This window comes from Seriola dumerili, unplaced genomic scaffold, assembly GCF_002260705.1.
Source record: "Seriola dumerili isolate Sdu_G_001 unplaced genomic scaffold, Sdu_1.0 BDQW01000248.1, whole genome shotgun sequence".
In the NCBI taxonomy this organism is placed as follows: Eukaryota; Metazoa; Chordata; class Actinopteri; order Carangiformes; family Carangidae; genus Seriola; species Seriola dumerili.
Window position 1 is genome coordinate 199,690 of NW_019174503.1, and position 16,987 is coordinate 216,676.

The 16,987-nt window shown below is 41.6% G+C and overlaps 1 protein-coding gene across 2 annotated transcripts; it reads left to right on the forward strand.

Annotated features, from left to right (window-relative positions):
- Positions 1–2,617: 2,617 nt before the first annotated feature.
- Positions 2,618–16,505, forward strand: LOC111229938 (nucleus accumbens-associated protein 1-like). 2 transcript variants are annotated; one of them, XM_022756464.1, is made up of 8 exons: positions 2,618–2,789; positions 6,830–6,983; positions 7,706–7,978; positions 8,276–8,894; positions 9,133–9,303; positions 10,083–10,188; positions 10,387–10,484; positions 12,071–16,505. In XM_022756464.1, the coding sequence occupies exons 2-8, from the start codon at positions 6,858–6,860 to the stop codon at positions 12,379–12,381; spliced, it is 1,704 nt and encodes a 567-aa protein (XP_022612185.1). In that variant the 5' UTR covers positions 2,618–2,789; positions 6,830–6,857; the 3' UTR covers positions 12,382–16,505. The 2 variants fall into 2 exon arrangements, with proteins under 2 accessions (XP_022612185.1, XP_022612186.1); XM_022756465.1 differs by lacking the exon at positions 2,618–2,789 and adding an exon at positions 3,271–3,396.
- The last annotated feature ends 482 nt before the right edge of the window (positions 16,506–16,987 follow it).

Consider the following 16,987-nt stretch of genomic DNA (forward strand, 5'->3'; position numbering starts at 1 on the left):
TATAATATAGCAGCAAATAACTATTTTCTATGTAAAGATATAGTGGAGTAATGGTGTCCTGAGCAGAGAAAATAGTCACACCCCCTCTATGTGCTTTGTAATCTGAACTTCTCTGTTCATTGTTTTGGTAGCTGGTCTGGCAGCTCGTTCATGTTAGTGCATGTGAGTCCCTCCCTGTGGAACCATTGGCCCTCCCCCCTTTTATAAACTCAAAGGGGCCGTCCATAGGCAAGATGGCACAGTACAGTACAGTGAAAGCGACCTTCCAGAATTTCCTCCATAGGAGAAACCACGTTTTTGGGCTAAAAAGGCCTCCGACAAAGAAAGAGATAAGACCAGAGCACAGGTGGACTGGCTGTGGGAACTACCGGCTCAAATGCTGGTGGTGAACTATCAAAAATCCATTACGTTTTTTACATTTTTACCAGCTCCCTCAGTGTCTTAACTGGCCATCTATGTGTGCCTGTCATTCGTGCAGGGCGGTTTCCAGCGGATAAATCCGAGGCTGAATTTCTTTCCTATCCGACTGTGGACAGGGCCAATACTGGTCTGACTTTTCTGAGGTGGAGAGTCCTACAAGCTGCTAAAGGGCTAACATTAGCTACATGCTGTTACTGATGAATTTGTTTGACAAATGTTGCTATCACTAGTTGGCTTAATGCTAGCATTGCTGTGGTGTTTTCTTTTTTACAGTTCATCATACTATTTATTTGCAGCAAGTATGCTGAAGTATTTGAATTCAGTAATGTCAAAAGGCCAGGAACACACTGGATACATTGCGTGTGTATTGTGGACGTCTTGGTTTGCATTTTGCCACACGTTAACATGTTAGAGTGGACAGACTGCCTTCTTGACACATGCGTTTTTAATAGTTTCCATAAGTGATGACTTGATGTGACCCAGTGATGAATGCTTATAACTATTTATTATGATTTTGAAGAGATTTGTCTTCACTTTGCCATCAAAGTACTTTTCAATTGATCAGCAAATAAATGTTCTACTTAAATCCACTGTGACATAAGGTTGTAAAAAACACAGTTAATATTTCTTCCTCGCTTTAGCTCTTATTGTGCTTTTATCAGCGTAGTTGAATTCTACTAGCTGACAGGGAATTTATAGTTGCTTACTGAGAACATTTAATTCCATATACAGATAACACTGAAAGCCATACATTCAAAAGGCATTCTGCTACGCACACGCAAGGCATCCAGTGTGTTCCTGGGCTTATGACATCACTGAGTTCAATAGCTACTAAATGTCAAAATTGTGGGAGCACTCATTCATTTTCTAGATTACACAAATAGGGTAAATGGAAATAAAACCCCTAAATCATATTGTTTTCTCTGATTAAAACACAAATGAAATGACACTTAGGTTACTGCATGGGTGGTTTAGTTCCATTTTGAGATATGAATGTCAAAATTAGCACAGTTTTTATGGGGCACTTATACCCATACATCAGAAAATGGCCCCATATCCTCAATATAATCACCATGGATTCTGTGAATTGTCCTGGTAGTTGTTCAAGTTGTTCATTTCTGACCTCTTTCTGTCTTGGATAATTGAATATACATAATGGATATAACAGACTTCACTTCACTTCATATCTTCTAATATTATAAACAGGACAAAATAACAATAATCCAGTCATTAAAGATTTACTCCCAACTTTTGCTTAAACAGTCACACCCCATTAAAAGTGCTGGGTGAGATGCTGGTCTCTGGCATGAGCACAATAAATTACCAGTGATGTATATGACAAAAATGCAAACAAGCACAACGGCAGCAGTTTCAAGTGACAGAGATTTTTCCAACAACATTGTACAGTATAACCAAGGTGTGGTTTCTGTTTCCTGCTGTTCCACGAAAGTCACAGGTTATTGTTGGTCTATTATTGGTCTACATATTCAGTCATTTCTGCCATGCATGATGGCATACTATTTTGAAGAAATTTATTCATAAACCCATAACTCCAGAGGTGAAGTTTCTGTTTGTAAGTGTATTGTTGGTATAAGAAATATGTATGGTCATAGAATAGCTGCTGTGCCTCCAGTATCACATGAATAAATGCATTTAAGTAGGCCTATAGATGCACTGAATGTATATTACCGCTAGACTGCTGTTGAATACACTGGTCCAAATTGGTTTGACCTACAGAGCAGAGTGGGGTGGGGTGTGTGTGTGTGTGTGTGTGTGTGTGTGTGTGTGTGTGTGTGTGTGTGTGTGTGTGTGTGTGTGTGTGTGTGAGATACCACCTTGTATTTTGCACACATTATTGCACGTGTTTACGACCAGCAAGGGCGCGGTTTTATCCTTTATCCTACTTTATATGCGCGCGCCGAGTTCACTCAAGTTAAAAGTACACACAAACACACGCGGCCTACTTTTCCCAATTCTATCACTCATATGCGGAGAGAGAGCGCGAGACAGAGACCCAGGAAGAGCGAGAGGGAGTGAGAGACGGTTTCTCCTTGCAGGCTGCTGCTGTTGCTGTGCCAATGCGCAAACAGTCCACGCCGTGGGATAGGTCTCCCCAAATTGAGGCTGCGCTCGAAACGATCATGCGATTGAATGACGAGCGCGTCATGCCTGTCTTCCTCCTCTCCTGCTCTGTGCGATCAGTGGCTCTGTGTTCCGCAATCCCCTGGGATACTGTACCGCCCTCGATGGCTCTGCTATCGGCGTTTCGCTCACACTGAATGGCTGCCTGGAGCAAGGAAAAGCGGGGAGAGAGAGCGCTGCGTCTCCTCCTTTGAACCAACGCTCTGCATCAACTTCCCAGCGAGGGGGTGAGTGTCTTATCTGCCGTTATGTGGGGTGTCCTGCCGGGGTCGTTTGAGGATTCACCGGCGACGGCGGCGGGGTGGGGGGGGGGGTCTTTGCCGGTGTCCATAGTCAGTGCTCTGGATTTAGGTTGATGATGGACCGTCCAGCAGACATGCTACGGGACAGCAAAAGTTTTGGATAAGTATGCGACTTAGGGGATTCAGGTTGGCACAGTCCTAAACTTTATCCGATTACAACCGACTGAAAACTGAAATCTGCCCTAATACCAGCGTGGAGTGCGGTGTTTGTAGTTAAATGGTTAACTTCATGTGGCTCTTCTCACAAATATGTGAAAATGAGATGGCAGTCGGGGTTTTTTTTGGCACGGCAGCCCTTGCGAGCGCCGGTTGTAAAGAATTGTGCCTTGTTGTGCTCCCACCCCCCGCTCCGTGCCGCACTGGTTCCGTCTGGCTCGCCCTCAGCTGCTGCGTGTCCTGGGATGACCTGTTGATGTCGGTAGAATGGAGAATGGCAGGGGGAGCGATTTCCCCCATCACCAAAATATTTAAATAAGCGACATTTGGGCTTGACAACCGGCGTCGCAGCACAGCTACCTCGTCCGCTTAGGCAGTAAGTGTCTTGTTTATCTTTTGAGTGTGGACTATCGCGGAAATGCTTGACATTGTGCAGCTGGTCTGAGTGTGCATGAGGTGGATGGTGCGCCGGGGCGAACCCAAAATATTTAACAGTAGTGTTAGCTTAGCCATTAGCCACCTCTATAGGCCTGTCGCGGATGGGAGAGGGCATGAAACATTTCAGCGCTGTCAGCCACAAGGGAGAGGGGGAGTGAATTAGTCTACTGAAGATAGTTTAGATGAATATACTTGAATGTCATTTGACTGGACGTAAACAGTAACACACCGTCACCCTCTCTCGGGTATCACCGGGGTTTGCTGCCATCCTGTGTCGCCCCCCTCCTGTCGCCTCCCGGCTTCGGTGCCAGCAGACAGTAGAGCACTCCCGGCGGGTAGACTGGCACACGGTGCGGTCACCCCGGTGTGTTGAAGAGCTCCATATCTCTTCCTTATTATCCCGACTCCTATCCCGTTTAAACAGAGGCATGCTATAGTTGGGAATGCTCATTAAGTATGTGCGAGTAAAGCTTCAGTTATGTGGAGTTAAGAAGTTTTGAAGCTTGTCTGTGCTGCTTTGATGACCAGAGTCTCACTATTAAACAAGAGTAATAACGAATCAGGCCTGTATATATGTCTTGAACTGATAGGAGCAGCACAGACATGCAGGCATGGGCACATGAGAACCAGGAAATGCCTATAGAGGGAATGCATTGTGTGCCAGCTGCACCAATGACTCCACAGTTATCATCCACATAGCAATGAATGTAATTGTTCTTTAATGCCTTTAATTGTATTGTCTATGATATGATTGTTGATTTTTGTATAGTGTTGTATATTTGTTGCGAATCATCTGTCAATGTTCAGAATTTTCTGCACTGCTTTGGCACTATAGGTTTCTGATCTGTCATGCCAATAAAGCTTATTTGAATTTGAATGTAAAAGCCCAAGCTGTTTTCAATCATAGAACTGGATAAACTGGAAAGTAGTTACACAGTATAAGTTCAGAAATGTGTTGATAGCTATCCCATCATAACATAAGCCCTTTGAATGCAGGCAAAAAATTCTTAAGGCTTACTATCAAAAGTCTGAGGTCTTAAGTATGTTGTGAGTATGTTTGACCTACTTTCCTCTCCAGGCTGGTTGGTATGCGATCTAAGCCACAGGGTGAGTTTGGGTGAATTTCATTTGTTCACATTGCTGAACTCTATATGTTTAATGGAATAAGGACATGAGATGATCCCTCTCATCTCTGCAGGCCCCACTGCCCCTCCTTGTTGCATAAAGACACACATGCACACACACACACACACACACACACAGTCACATTCTCTCTCACTGTCAGGGCAAACTGTGCAAACACACCCTGCTCTCAGCCCTGCGTTTGTGTGTCTTTATGTGCACGCATGTGTGCTTACTGCAGCTCGCCAAACTGTAAACAAGCAGTATTGTCTAATGTCTGTGTGTGACTCAGTGTGCCTTTTGTGGGTTTGTTTGAGTTTGTGTGTGCGCATCTGTGTTTTAGTATGAGGGAGAGGGAGCTTGAGTGAGACAGAGACAAAGAGAGCATTTCTCTTTACCCTGGAGCTTGGCTAGGTCCCAAATGAAAGGCTTTGGATATGATGGGGCGGCTCACTCCAGCCCTCATCAGTCAGTCACACCAAAGTTGGTTGTATGCCTCTCACAGGGTGGGCTTCAATCATTTGTTGTCATGGTATCAGGGATTGTCTTTGTTTGATATTTATCTCTGTGTGTTTGTGCAGCGTGCATTCATGCAACACTTTTAAGTGGTAAAGCATCCGTGTGAAAAGTAGCTTTGGGGATGCATGCACACTTATGTGCAGTGCAGCAGGCCTATATCCTCATCTGTGTACATATTTATATACTGTATATGAAAACACTTATGAATGGTCTTCTGTTTCAAGTAAAGTTTTATTCTCAATGCCACATGGGCTTATCAGTGCATCTGTTGTATTCTTAGCTGACATTGTTGGAGTAATACAGTAGTTGAGGGTACAGAGGGCATATATGCTTTAACATGTGAATCCCAGTACTGAGAAGTGGATTCTTCTTCATGTTTTCTGAAGAATGGGGTAAACTATAAATACAAATACCAGAAACTTTCTGGTATAATTACTGCACTGTGTCAGTGACATATCCTGTCACAGAATATGAAGCTATCTTATAGTATTAAGCAGAAACATAGCCTGCACACAGTGTTCATATCCACAGCAGAGGGAACTTCAATATTGAGAGGCATAATATAGGAATCTTTGAGAGGGTGCAGGCCAAGGGGGTATGTTTGCCTTCGACTGTTTAGAGAAGTGAATGGAAACATGCTATGTGGTGTTTGTGGAGGCCACACACACTTGTGCACATAGAATAACAGAACATGACCCAGTTATCTAAGGACACAGGATTTTATAGCTCATAGAAGACAGAAAATAAAAAGGCTTTTACTGAGACTGCTCCTGGCAATAACAACACTATTGCAAGGATGAAGTGATGTATAGGCTTAATGCAATGTACGATATCCACGGAGGCTTCAGCAGAACTTTGTTTCAAATATCTACGTCCCATGAGCCTGCCAAAACTCCCAGTAGGACTATGTGAAGAAATGTTTGTGGCCTATGTCAAATGGATATGCCAAGAGATATAATTCTTACTCGTGACTACTTTTCTCTAGAAAAGAGGCATTTCATCTTGAATAATTTGGCCTAGCAGTAACGAAAAATAGACTTGCATTAGGTTTAGTGTATGTTTGGAATTATTCTGTACCAGTGAAAAACTGCCAGCCATTTTATTGTGTCCATTAATGTAGGAGTCTGACATTCCTCACCCGTTTTGTTGTAGGTCTGTTCTCCTTGAGGTTTATGTTTTTTAACATACCCTTGTTACGTTACACCTCCGCCTTACATTTCCTGCTGATGCCCTCCTCCACCAGAGAATCAGCACAGGATGAAACGGTTTTTGTGATTGTTGTGAATGGGTCTGTCCAAGTTATGCCACCTGGGACCATGACCCTTCCTGTGACCAGTGATAAAGAAGTGTAACCTTAGTATGAAAGGGTGAATAGAGACTAATAGATGAGTCATTGTATGAGTTATTCTGCAGTTGTCATATGCATCATCTCACATAGTCAGTCCTCCATTGCTATGTGATTGCACACGAATAAGAAAAATACAGTGTTTTTAACACTACAATTAAAACCCTGTGTTGGAGTAATATGTATGACATTACATTTGATCACCCATTGTGCAAATAGCAACAACTCAATACTTCCAAGAGAAGTTGAACCCATGCTTAATAACCAGTGTGGATCAACATGCGTATGGGGTATAACTTTGTCACTTATGTGACAGTGTAATTTCTTTCTTCTTCTCTCATGCTGTACATTTCTTTCTTTCTGTCTCTCTCTCTTTCCCAACAAGACCCTTTGGTGGTGTGCGTAGGCGCACCATGGCCCAGACCCTCCAGATGGCGATCCCAAACTTTGGCAACAACGTTTTAGAGTGTCTGAATGAGCAGCGGCTACAGGGCCTCTACTGCGATGTCTCCGTGGTGGTCAAGGGCCATGCCTTCAAGGTACGGATGCAACATCAAGTTATTGTTTTCATAATGGAAATTACACTTAAATTAAGAGTCAGGGTTAAATTTGGAGAAGTTAACGCTAGGGGGTAAACAATTAGGCTCAAGGCTCCATGGCAGTCATGTTGTATGGAGGATTGAAGACAAATATACACTTCAAAGTAAGTGCTGCGTTCAGTGTGACAGTTTGAAAGTAGTTGGGCAGTTGTAACTTTTGTAACTTGTAACTTTTTTTTTTTTTTTTGTAAATGTGGTGGACAATGCATATTCCAGTCTCTAATGTTGATAGACTTTCACGGTGTGCAGGCTTTCATCTGTGTACAAAAGGTGATATTGAGGAATTTGTTTTCTGTAGCTGAATGTTGGATGATTATTTGAATAACTTGTTGTAGTCTTTATATTGAATTACAAAATGTATACACCGGACCTCTGTAATTTCCCTCTTCTATGAAGCTCTTGGTTTAAAGATTTCTTTTCATGCTCCCGGTAAAAACCTCCTGAACATCTGGATCATAAGTTATCATAGAAACAAGCTAAGCAAATGTTAGCGGCAGCTGTACTTACAGCCCCCCAGGGATGATTTTTTTAAGTGAAACAGCTCAATTCAGTGTTTAATATAATATACAGTATATACATAAACACATTCTAACACACATTCTAAATCACAGTTACTCAAATAAATACTCATACCCACACTTATGTATCTTCTTTTGTCTTAGGCTCATCGAGCTGTTCTGGCTGCAAGCAGCTCTTATTTCCGGGACCTTTTCAGCAGCAGCAGCAATTGTGGAGGTGGTAGCAGCAATGAGACCAGCCCAACCATAGTGGAGCTCCCGCCGGCAGTGCAGCCTCAGAGCTTCCAGCAGATTTTGGCTTTCTGCTACACAGGCCGCCTCAGCATGACAGTGGGGGACCAGTTTCTCCTAATGTATACTGCCGGCTTCCTACAGATCCAACAGATCATGGAAAAGGGCACAGAATTCTTCCTCAAGGTAAAGCTGCTGGTTTTCAGTAGAAAATTGTCAAAGCAAGTAACTGAGACAGGCTTTTAAGTTTTCCACATTTAAGTTTTCAGTGCTTTGAGTGCAATAAATACACCTACACAAACCAAATGCAGATGCCAATGTATAGAGGTGATGGCAAACCAGGTCAAACCAAAGTGAAACTGTTTTACAACAATTGCTGCTGGGGTTAATTGGAATTTGTTTGGGATTGGGAGTTGAGAACATATCTACTGGTTCATCAATGTGGTCATGAACGCTGACATACATGTATGCTGTCATTGCTAGGTCTCCTCCCCCAGCTGTGACTCCCAGGGCCTTCATGCAGAGGAGGCCCCACCTTCTGAGCCCCAGAGCCCTGTAACACAGACCAATAACGGTGCAGCCCGACCTGCCTCCTGCCTGACGCCGCTTCCTCTGGTATCGCGAGTAAAGACAGAGCAGCCAGCTAGCCAACCAGAAGCAGCCGCTCCTTATTCAGTGGTCTGCACTCCTGTAGCCAAACGGCTGTGGGAGGGAGGCAGCACCCGAGATGGAGGTGGAGTAGGCTCAGGGGGAGGGGGTGGGGCCAGGAAGGCAGCCCGTTATTCCCAGGAGGCCGTGCGGGGCAGTGCCATCCAGAGCCCCGGAGCCCTTGGACTGGCCATGGGTATGGGTGCCACCACAACCAGCCTGGCAGGCATGGTGGCCAGTGGCAGTGCCAGCACCAACGGGAGCTCTGCAGCAGGACTCGGCATGTCAGAGGGCGCAAGCCCAGGCACTCTGAGTACCTACGCTAGTGACTCGCCCATCAGCTACCATGATGATGAAGAAGAGGAAGAGGGGACAGATGAATGTGCTGAAGAACAGTACAGGCAAATCTGCAACATGTATACCATGTACAGCATGCTCAACATGGGAGCTGCAGGTAATGGACAGCAGATAATAATACATGTAAATGTTATTATGTGTGCACTCAACCTTACTCACCTGAATGTGAAAGATATTTTGCATCTTCTCTGTTGATATTTTTCATTGACTTAATACCCTGACACATTTTTGGTTTGACCAGCTATTGCACTGTGGGCTCATAAGCACAAAGTATTTTCTCTGTGTCTAAATATGATGTGGTTTTATTCTAATTTTGCAGTATTGTGTCTCTCCAGCTGCTGGCGAGCGTGTTGAGGCTCTACCAGACCACACAGAGACACGGGGTCGGATGCGAGGCAGAGATCTTACGTGTCTCCCTGCAGAACTCATCGCTCAGATAGGCAACCGCTGTCATCCCAAACTGTACGAGGAAGGAGACCCTGCTGAGAAACTAGAGTTAGTCTCAGGTATGTGTGTGTGTATGTGTGTGTGTGTGTGTGTGCTCAAAGAGTGAGTTGAGTTTTAGGTGGGGTGGTAAATGTTTATCCAGTATTTTTTCCAAGATATGCTCCAGAAGTCTGAGGCCGCTTGGACCCCATTGTACAGATGATTTATATTATGGAACGATACAGCTGAACATGCAGCAATATACCAATGTTACTTGATTCAAGGAATCTTTAAGGGACAAGGCCAATGGCAATGATATGTATACAGATATCTAGAGGAAGCTGTCCTCAAATGACTGGGCTTGGCATTGGCATGCAGCTTACGCGGCTGTATTGCACATGTGACTCTGTGTTTATGTAAAGGACATCCTGTGACAATGTCTGTGTTACCTTACTGGCTGGATTACATACCTTTCAATAAACTGTATGCATGTGACAGAGTGAGTCATAAAAAAGGCAGAAATGCAGAAAAGGAAAGACAATTTTTTCTTACCTGTGACATAGATGCAAATTCAAGATAGAACAATAAAAAACATTAAATAAAAAAAAACAAAAATAAAAAAAAACAAAAACAAACTCAAAACTCTGTCTATGTGTAACTTAAGCACAATCTTTGATATGAATCAGAGTTGCCCCATTCCAGTAAATTAAAGTGAACATCCTGACTTTTTCATTACCGTACATAACCCACAAAACCTGAACTTGAACAGGTCAAAAATGTCATAGGACAATAAATGAGTCGCGAGTTGTGATAAGTTGTGATGTTTGGTGGTTCATTTGCTTGTTAATATTCTTTGCAGGTACTTCTGTGTATATATCGCGAGCCCAGCTAATGAACTGTCATGTGAGCGCAGGGACCAGACACAAGGTGCTGCTGAGGAGGCTGCTGGCCGCCTTCTTTGACAGGTTTGTTTCGTCTTCCTGACTGTGTGACTGGGTCTATTTCTGAGAGCGTTTCATGTGAAGTTAAGAAAAGCTTAGTTTTAATATAGAAATTAAAGTTGTTGTTTTTTTATATCTGCAGGCATGGGAGGGATAAAACAACTATTCTTGTTTTCCTCTGTTCTGTGTTGTGTGCTATTCATTCTTATTTTGATGTATCAGGAATACTCTGGCCAACAGCTGTGGAACAGGCATTCGCTCGTCCACCAATGACCCGAGCCGCAAGCCCCTGGACAACAGAGTGCTGCATGCGGTCAAATGTGAGCGTACATGTTTTTTTTTTTGTCTGTGGGTGTTTGCCCACAAGCATGCAAACAATTTTAACATTTGCCTGTGATGTTGGGTACAGTTAGAGGGGAATGTACTGTATGTGTGTCCATGTTGTACATAAATACATTGTGCATATTGTAAAGCACATTGATGCTGATTTTAATGATTGGCTCATTCAACCATGTAACAGTCAAATGTGCCAGTTTGTTTTGGTTAGTTTTGGATCAAGATGCAAATGGCAGATTATCCAGTACCTACTACACCTTTATCTTTAGGATTAGGTGTTGTTCTAAATGTAATAACTCCCAGTGACCACAAGAGAGCAACATTCACCCTGAAACTGAATGTCAACAGGAGACAGACTCTAAAGAAACTACTGTGTTATTTGCTGTATATATAACTGGGTGAATATGTATTCAGATGTGTACAAAAAAGAGAAAGCTCATAAGTAAAATAATTCAAGCAGATGGAGATCCGTCTCTGAGCTGCTTCATTTACAATTACAACTACATTTCAGTAGGAGGGTCTGTAGGATCTACAGGAGTCCTGCAACCACTGCATATTCTTTTAAATTCGTCTTCTTAAACCTACCTCAGGGAGAGTGTTGCATTTGCTTATATTAAAGCAAAAGTTTGACATTTTGGGAAATATACTTGCTGAATTTCTGGCAGATTAGTCGTTTCCCCCCTCTGGGTAAACTCTTGCAGTATCAGTACTGCGAGCAAGCTCACAACATAAGGTGTCACAGTGCGAAGAAGAGGAGCTTTGATACTTAAGACTGCTTTAGTTCTCCACGCACCTTACAAGTAGGTGAAGCTGCACCCCAGTGGAAAAAATAACATTTAAAAAAGCAGAGAATGAGAAAGTGACGTGCCACACATTACTTATGAAGTAATGCATGTTTCAGTGGTGAACATTAAAAGCGTAACATTTCCCTCGAGAAGACTTTCATCAGAAAACAATCAACACAACAGTCAGTGCTTTGTTGGGGTCACACTACCTTGGCTGAGGTTGTAAAACCCACCTCATATAGTTGAGTTTGCATCATGGCTGATAAGCATCAAAAACTGACATATGAGATGCAGCTTGATAATTAATTTTGCGTGTGTTTATCAAAGATCATGAGCCAGTTTCCAGCGAGTCGTCACAGCAGACAATTAATATGAAATGAGATTCAACTGGAGTGATTTAACTTATAGACGTGAGGACATCAAGTAATGATTCACACATTAAACATACAGAATCACATATAGACACAAAACACTTCTCTTTATTCACATGTACGCAAAGTCACAGCCTTAGTCACTCCCTACATACAGAATATAAATCCACATTTTGTAAAGCATCTACTACATGTGATGGTTGAGACTCTGAGAATTAGAAAGGCCAAGGAGTAGTAGGTGGTAAGAAAATTGTATGGCACATATACAGCTTCTCATGATTTTTACTGTGGTACCTCTGAACCCCGTTGTTGTTGTTTAGGATCCTGTCTGTTTCATGATGGTAGTTTTTGTAGCTCACAACATAAGGTACAATCAGACTAACCTGTGTGTGTTGTCTTTCTTCCCCACGTCAGTTTATTGCCAGAACTTTGCCACCAGCTTCAAAGAGAGCGAGATGAATGCCATCGCAGCCGACATGTGCACCAACGCCCGGCGTGTAGTCCGTAAGAGCTGGATCCCTAAGCTGAAGCTACTGATGGCTGAGAGCGATGCCTACTCCGCTTTCCTTCCTGACGGTGTCAAGACGGAGGACGACACCCTCGGAGCGGATCAAGCATTCGACCCTGCCTCTCTGGAGGCCACCGGCGGTGCTGGCATGGAGTCAGGTGGCTCTTCAGGTGAATCACTACCAGGTGTGGGCGGGGACGGAGGACCGTTATTTTGAACACTGTGTCTGGGGAAGGTTGAAATTTGGTGACACACATGCCAGTATTCCCCAGTTCTGCTTGCCTCCTCACTCTTTGGCCCACGCTGATCTCTCACATTTGACTGTCTATACTACACTGCTGGGGTCAACGGTTGTTGTTGCCCTGATGTAACCCGGACGTGAAAACTTAAATTTTTGCTTTATGACTGTACAATGGAGTTAGTCGAGGAAAGGGAGAGTTAGTTATATCCTAACTGCCCTCTGCCTCCCCTTGTCTTTTTAAGGTGTGTAAGCTCATCCACTTTTGCATATTAAATACATTCCCTGACATGCGGGTGGTGGGAGGAGTTACTGGTGCAGCCTGTAGGAGGCGGAGGAGGAGGAAGAGGATGGCTGATGGACAGGCTAGGAGTAGAGGTGGCGAGTATATTGAAATGTCGGTGGCATTTTTCTCTATGCAAGCCTGACACCTTGTATTCCAGCCTCGGGAAAGGAACTAAATTTGAAATAGAAACATTATTAAATTAATTAACACTACGTGTTCTTCCTCCCCTTGCATCTTCCACTCATCACCCTGCAAGTATTCTTCACCCCACCTCACCTTTCTTGAGACCAGAGAATCTCACCAGAGTGTTTCACTGTACGGTGTCTTATAGAAATATATCTCATCTTTCTGTTTTCTAAATTTTTAGCATGTTTGTCTATAAACTGAATAGTGATCCAGAGAGAAGGGGAAAAGCTTTTTACTATGATGATTGTAAAGAAAATTGAAGGGCAACAGGTAATCAAAGATGGTCATATTTTTAGAAGACAAACTATATTTATACAAGTGCCCATGCCTAGAATGGCGTGAGCGAAGCAAGTGAGAGGGATTGTTTTAAAATCTCGATCTTCATGTTTTATTGAAAGAGGTCTTGTCAAACAAGGAGAAGTGCTATTTTTGCAGAAAAAGGAGTATAAAGCAGTCTTATCATAGGACCCATAGTCGTTTATTTTTGTCTTTATTTTACAGTGCAGAGTGATGGAATGAGCAGTTGAACTGCTAAATTTGAAGCATTTCATCTTCTGTTCACTAGCTTGAAAGGAATAATAAGACTGATTCAGCTGGCTTGACTGTTGTCTATGATAACCATTTCTTGTTAGGTTATGAAACTGCAACATTTGCCTCCTTCGATAGAACATTGGCCCACAGTTTTGATGATTACTTGTAGAAAGCCAGTAAGTGTATTGTAGAAATATAAAGGTTATATTGATCTGACAACTCAGTCTCTTCTTTGTACTAAAAATATTGAAAAAAAAAAAACTGCTGGCATTTTGTGAAAATGCAAATGTCAGTGGAAATAATTATGAAATATTGGAATGTGCCTTTTAATTGAAATCACTACGCAGAAGGCTGGTGGGTGCAGTGATGGCAAGGAGGAGGCAATATTGCTTGAAGAAAAAAGTTGATATGGTACTATCCATGTGTGTGTGAGACATAGTTATTTGGTAAAGGAGAGTCTGTATTGCGTGACCTCTGGTATGTAGTTTATTCACGTATCTAATGCACCACCTCTTTAATATGGAAATTCAAAATGGCTGAAAGTTTTATTTTGGAGTTTGAAATGATTTTGCACCTTCCATGATAGGTAGAGTGGAGGTTTCTGCACCTTAATGAGAAGAACCAGTGGTTCATGCACCTTTTGAGAAATGTTGTGTAGCAATCGAACCCCTTTAGGTGGAATTTGTCATTTTTTTCCATGTCTGCCCGTGTTTATTGTTTCTAAAGTGGCACAAACTCCTACTGTAAATAATCAAGAAGACTGTTAAGTTAAATCCCAAGTGTTCCTCTTTTCTGTTGCTTGATGTGTCTGATTATGACATGTCAAAAACTTTTTTATGTGAAAGTTAGTGTCTGCTAGAAACTTTTTGAATGCATGTTGATTTGTAGAACAGAGGTCAGAGCAGGGGATTCATAATTCCTGTTGCAGGTGGATATATACGTTAAAGTGGTCAGGGTCTGACTTAGGAATGTGTTCTCAACCTGAAATGCTCTCACAGACGACTGATTACTTTTTCCTTCTAGAAAGGCATTTCTAAAAAGGCTCTATTTTTCTGAAGACCGGTACAGTGTAAAAACCGGGAAGGAATATATGCTTCTTATTCAAGGCAGTTGAGTCAATCTTATTGAAAGGTTAACTATAACAATGGTAGATATAACTCAACCTATTTTCATTATCATTTGAAATGATAAAACTGAGTTTACTTAGGTGCTTTGACTAGGAGATGTATGGAAAGAACAACAATGCAGTACCTTGTAAGTATTCAGTAAGGGTAATAACAACAAAACCTCAATTTTGCATTTGACTGTAGATGCCACATGAGCACCCCTCCCCCACTTACCTCCTCAGTATCTGAAGACTGTTGTGCTTCCTGTCCTTCATGCAGCTGGTGTCATGTTTCACTTCCACAAGTTTATTCATGCGTTTCAAAGAGAGGCAAAGCAGTGGTTTTTGGTAGTTAAATCTGAATTATAATTTGTATGTTTAGTTGCTTAGGTGGCTTTCAAGTGGTTTTTATATCAGGGCCCAAAAGTTTAACTCATTTTTTGATTATGACAGTACTTAAGTTAGTCTTTGCCAGTTGTGTTAAAGTTACCATCAACCATTTGCTGGGATATCAAATGATGCTATACTGAAAACCTGTCATTTAAAGATGAATATTTTCATAAAACTGAAAACACTTTGCTTTAGTTTTTCATAGTAAATCCACTATAATAGCAGATTCTTAGGTAATTGCTTTGAATATGGAGTTAAAGGACCAAGAGACTTGTGTTCAAGTTCAATCAGAACTATGTAGGGAGTTTTGAGACATCCAATCTATCAATGAAATAGAAATCTGTGAGAAATATAACTTCTTAATATCTCATTTAGCATAATGTCTATGAAATCTGTCAATGTTCCTGCTTAAAGAAATAAGATCAGTTATGAAAATAGCCAAATTATTGTTCAAATGTCTTTTCCATAATTGCAGGATTTTTATTATGGGTCCCTCAGAAGGGTGTCTGTGAAACCAGAATATAATTACCATTGACACCCTTAGAAAAGACAGTGAGTCTCCAATTGGAAAAAAATTAAGATGAAAATAAGATGAAAAACATAAAGAGGCTTTTAAAGGGATGTAGAACAAAAAGTAACAAGGGCTAAATTAGCTTCAAACCATAACCATGTTGCACAGTTATCTACTGAATCATTTGTGCTCCGTTCTGAGCCGCTGACTAGGGCTGAAATATAACCAGTGAACCAGCACTAATTATGAGGAAGCCATATTAGTCTGCTCTCACCAAACAGCAGCCAAAACAACAACCAAACACAGAAATATTCACACTGTACCACTGACAAAGTCAGAATATCCTGCTGTTGCACCTCATGAGCATAGCTTCACAACACTGGTTTAAGGCCTATCAGTTTAATCAGCGAATTAGAAATAACATTGGTTACGGTACGTGTCAGGGGTTTTACTTTTACTCAGCTTTCAGGGCCAGCTCTACTTCTTATGACTCAATACAAGTCCCTCACTCACAACCTACTTGCACAATGCTTCATCTGCAATGGGTCTGCAAGTGTGGTTGTGTTTTACTTTTGATTGCATTTGAAAACAGATTTTTTTTTCTGTACTTTCTAAGCAAAATGTAATTTCTGTACCTTTCAGCATATATGTTTACACTTCACAAAACATGTAGACCTACACACTTGAATGGATAAGGTGTGGCACGGCATGGGGAACCTTTTGTGACTAAACAGTACATATATAAATATGATTATATACATGTATAGATAAATACTGTATATTATATATAGATGCACACATAGAGGTCAGATTGTTTATTGTGCACTCGCAGCATGAGGTATATATTTACCTACAAACAGCGCTTCTTCACAAACTCTGCAGTAATTGGTCTGCCCATGTCTTTGCCCCTGCGCCTTGCCCTCTGTAACCCTGTAGCTCCAGTTGACCTCCTGTACTGCTCATCCTATTCTTTCTGTGTTCCAAGTGCCAATAACTTTGTGAAAGCCCTGTAACTGTGACCCAACATTATCAAAGGTAATTGCACATTAACAACTGTAAAATAAATAAATACAAATCATAGAGAAAATGTCAAAATGGATTAAATAATGAATATCTTAATAAAAGATTTGTAACAATTTCTCTCAGACTCCTTTTTTTACCTGAATGTTACTGCTACAGCTGTGTGTTGGGTGTCTGTTTTTTTTAAATCAAAAACTCAGTCATGCCAACTTCTAAAACTGCACCTTTATGGCTTATGTTCATTGAGGTACTTTTCATAATATCAACTTTAATTTAGATTTATTCACATACTCAAATATATATACATATATATATGTATACCTTGTGAAATATAAAATGATTTGATGTAGTTTACGGTAATTAAGTAATTTTTATAAACCTACTGATAAAAAGTTTAACGATACATGCTCATTGTTGAATGTTCCTCTTCATGCACACTTCAGTACTCACACCTGGAGGCTGCCACGTATGACCGGTTATCTTCATGCTTTACGAATATATCATCCCACACAGTTGTTTTGGCCTTCATTTGGCTACAGTTTTGCTTTCATACTGA

Coding starts and splice junctions, on each gene's coding strand:
- LOC111229938 (XM_022756464.1), top strand. CDS start 6,858: ATGGCCCAGACCCTCCAGATGGCGATCCCAAACTTTGGCAACAACGTT. Junction 9,304..10,082: donor GAAACTAGAGTTAGTCTCAG/GTATGTGTGTGT, acceptor TATTCTTTGCAG/GTACTTCTGTGTATATATCG. Junction 10,189..10,386: donor CTGGCCGCCTTCTTTGACAG/GTTTGTTTCGTC, acceptor TTGATGTATCAG/GAATACTCTGGCCAACAGCT.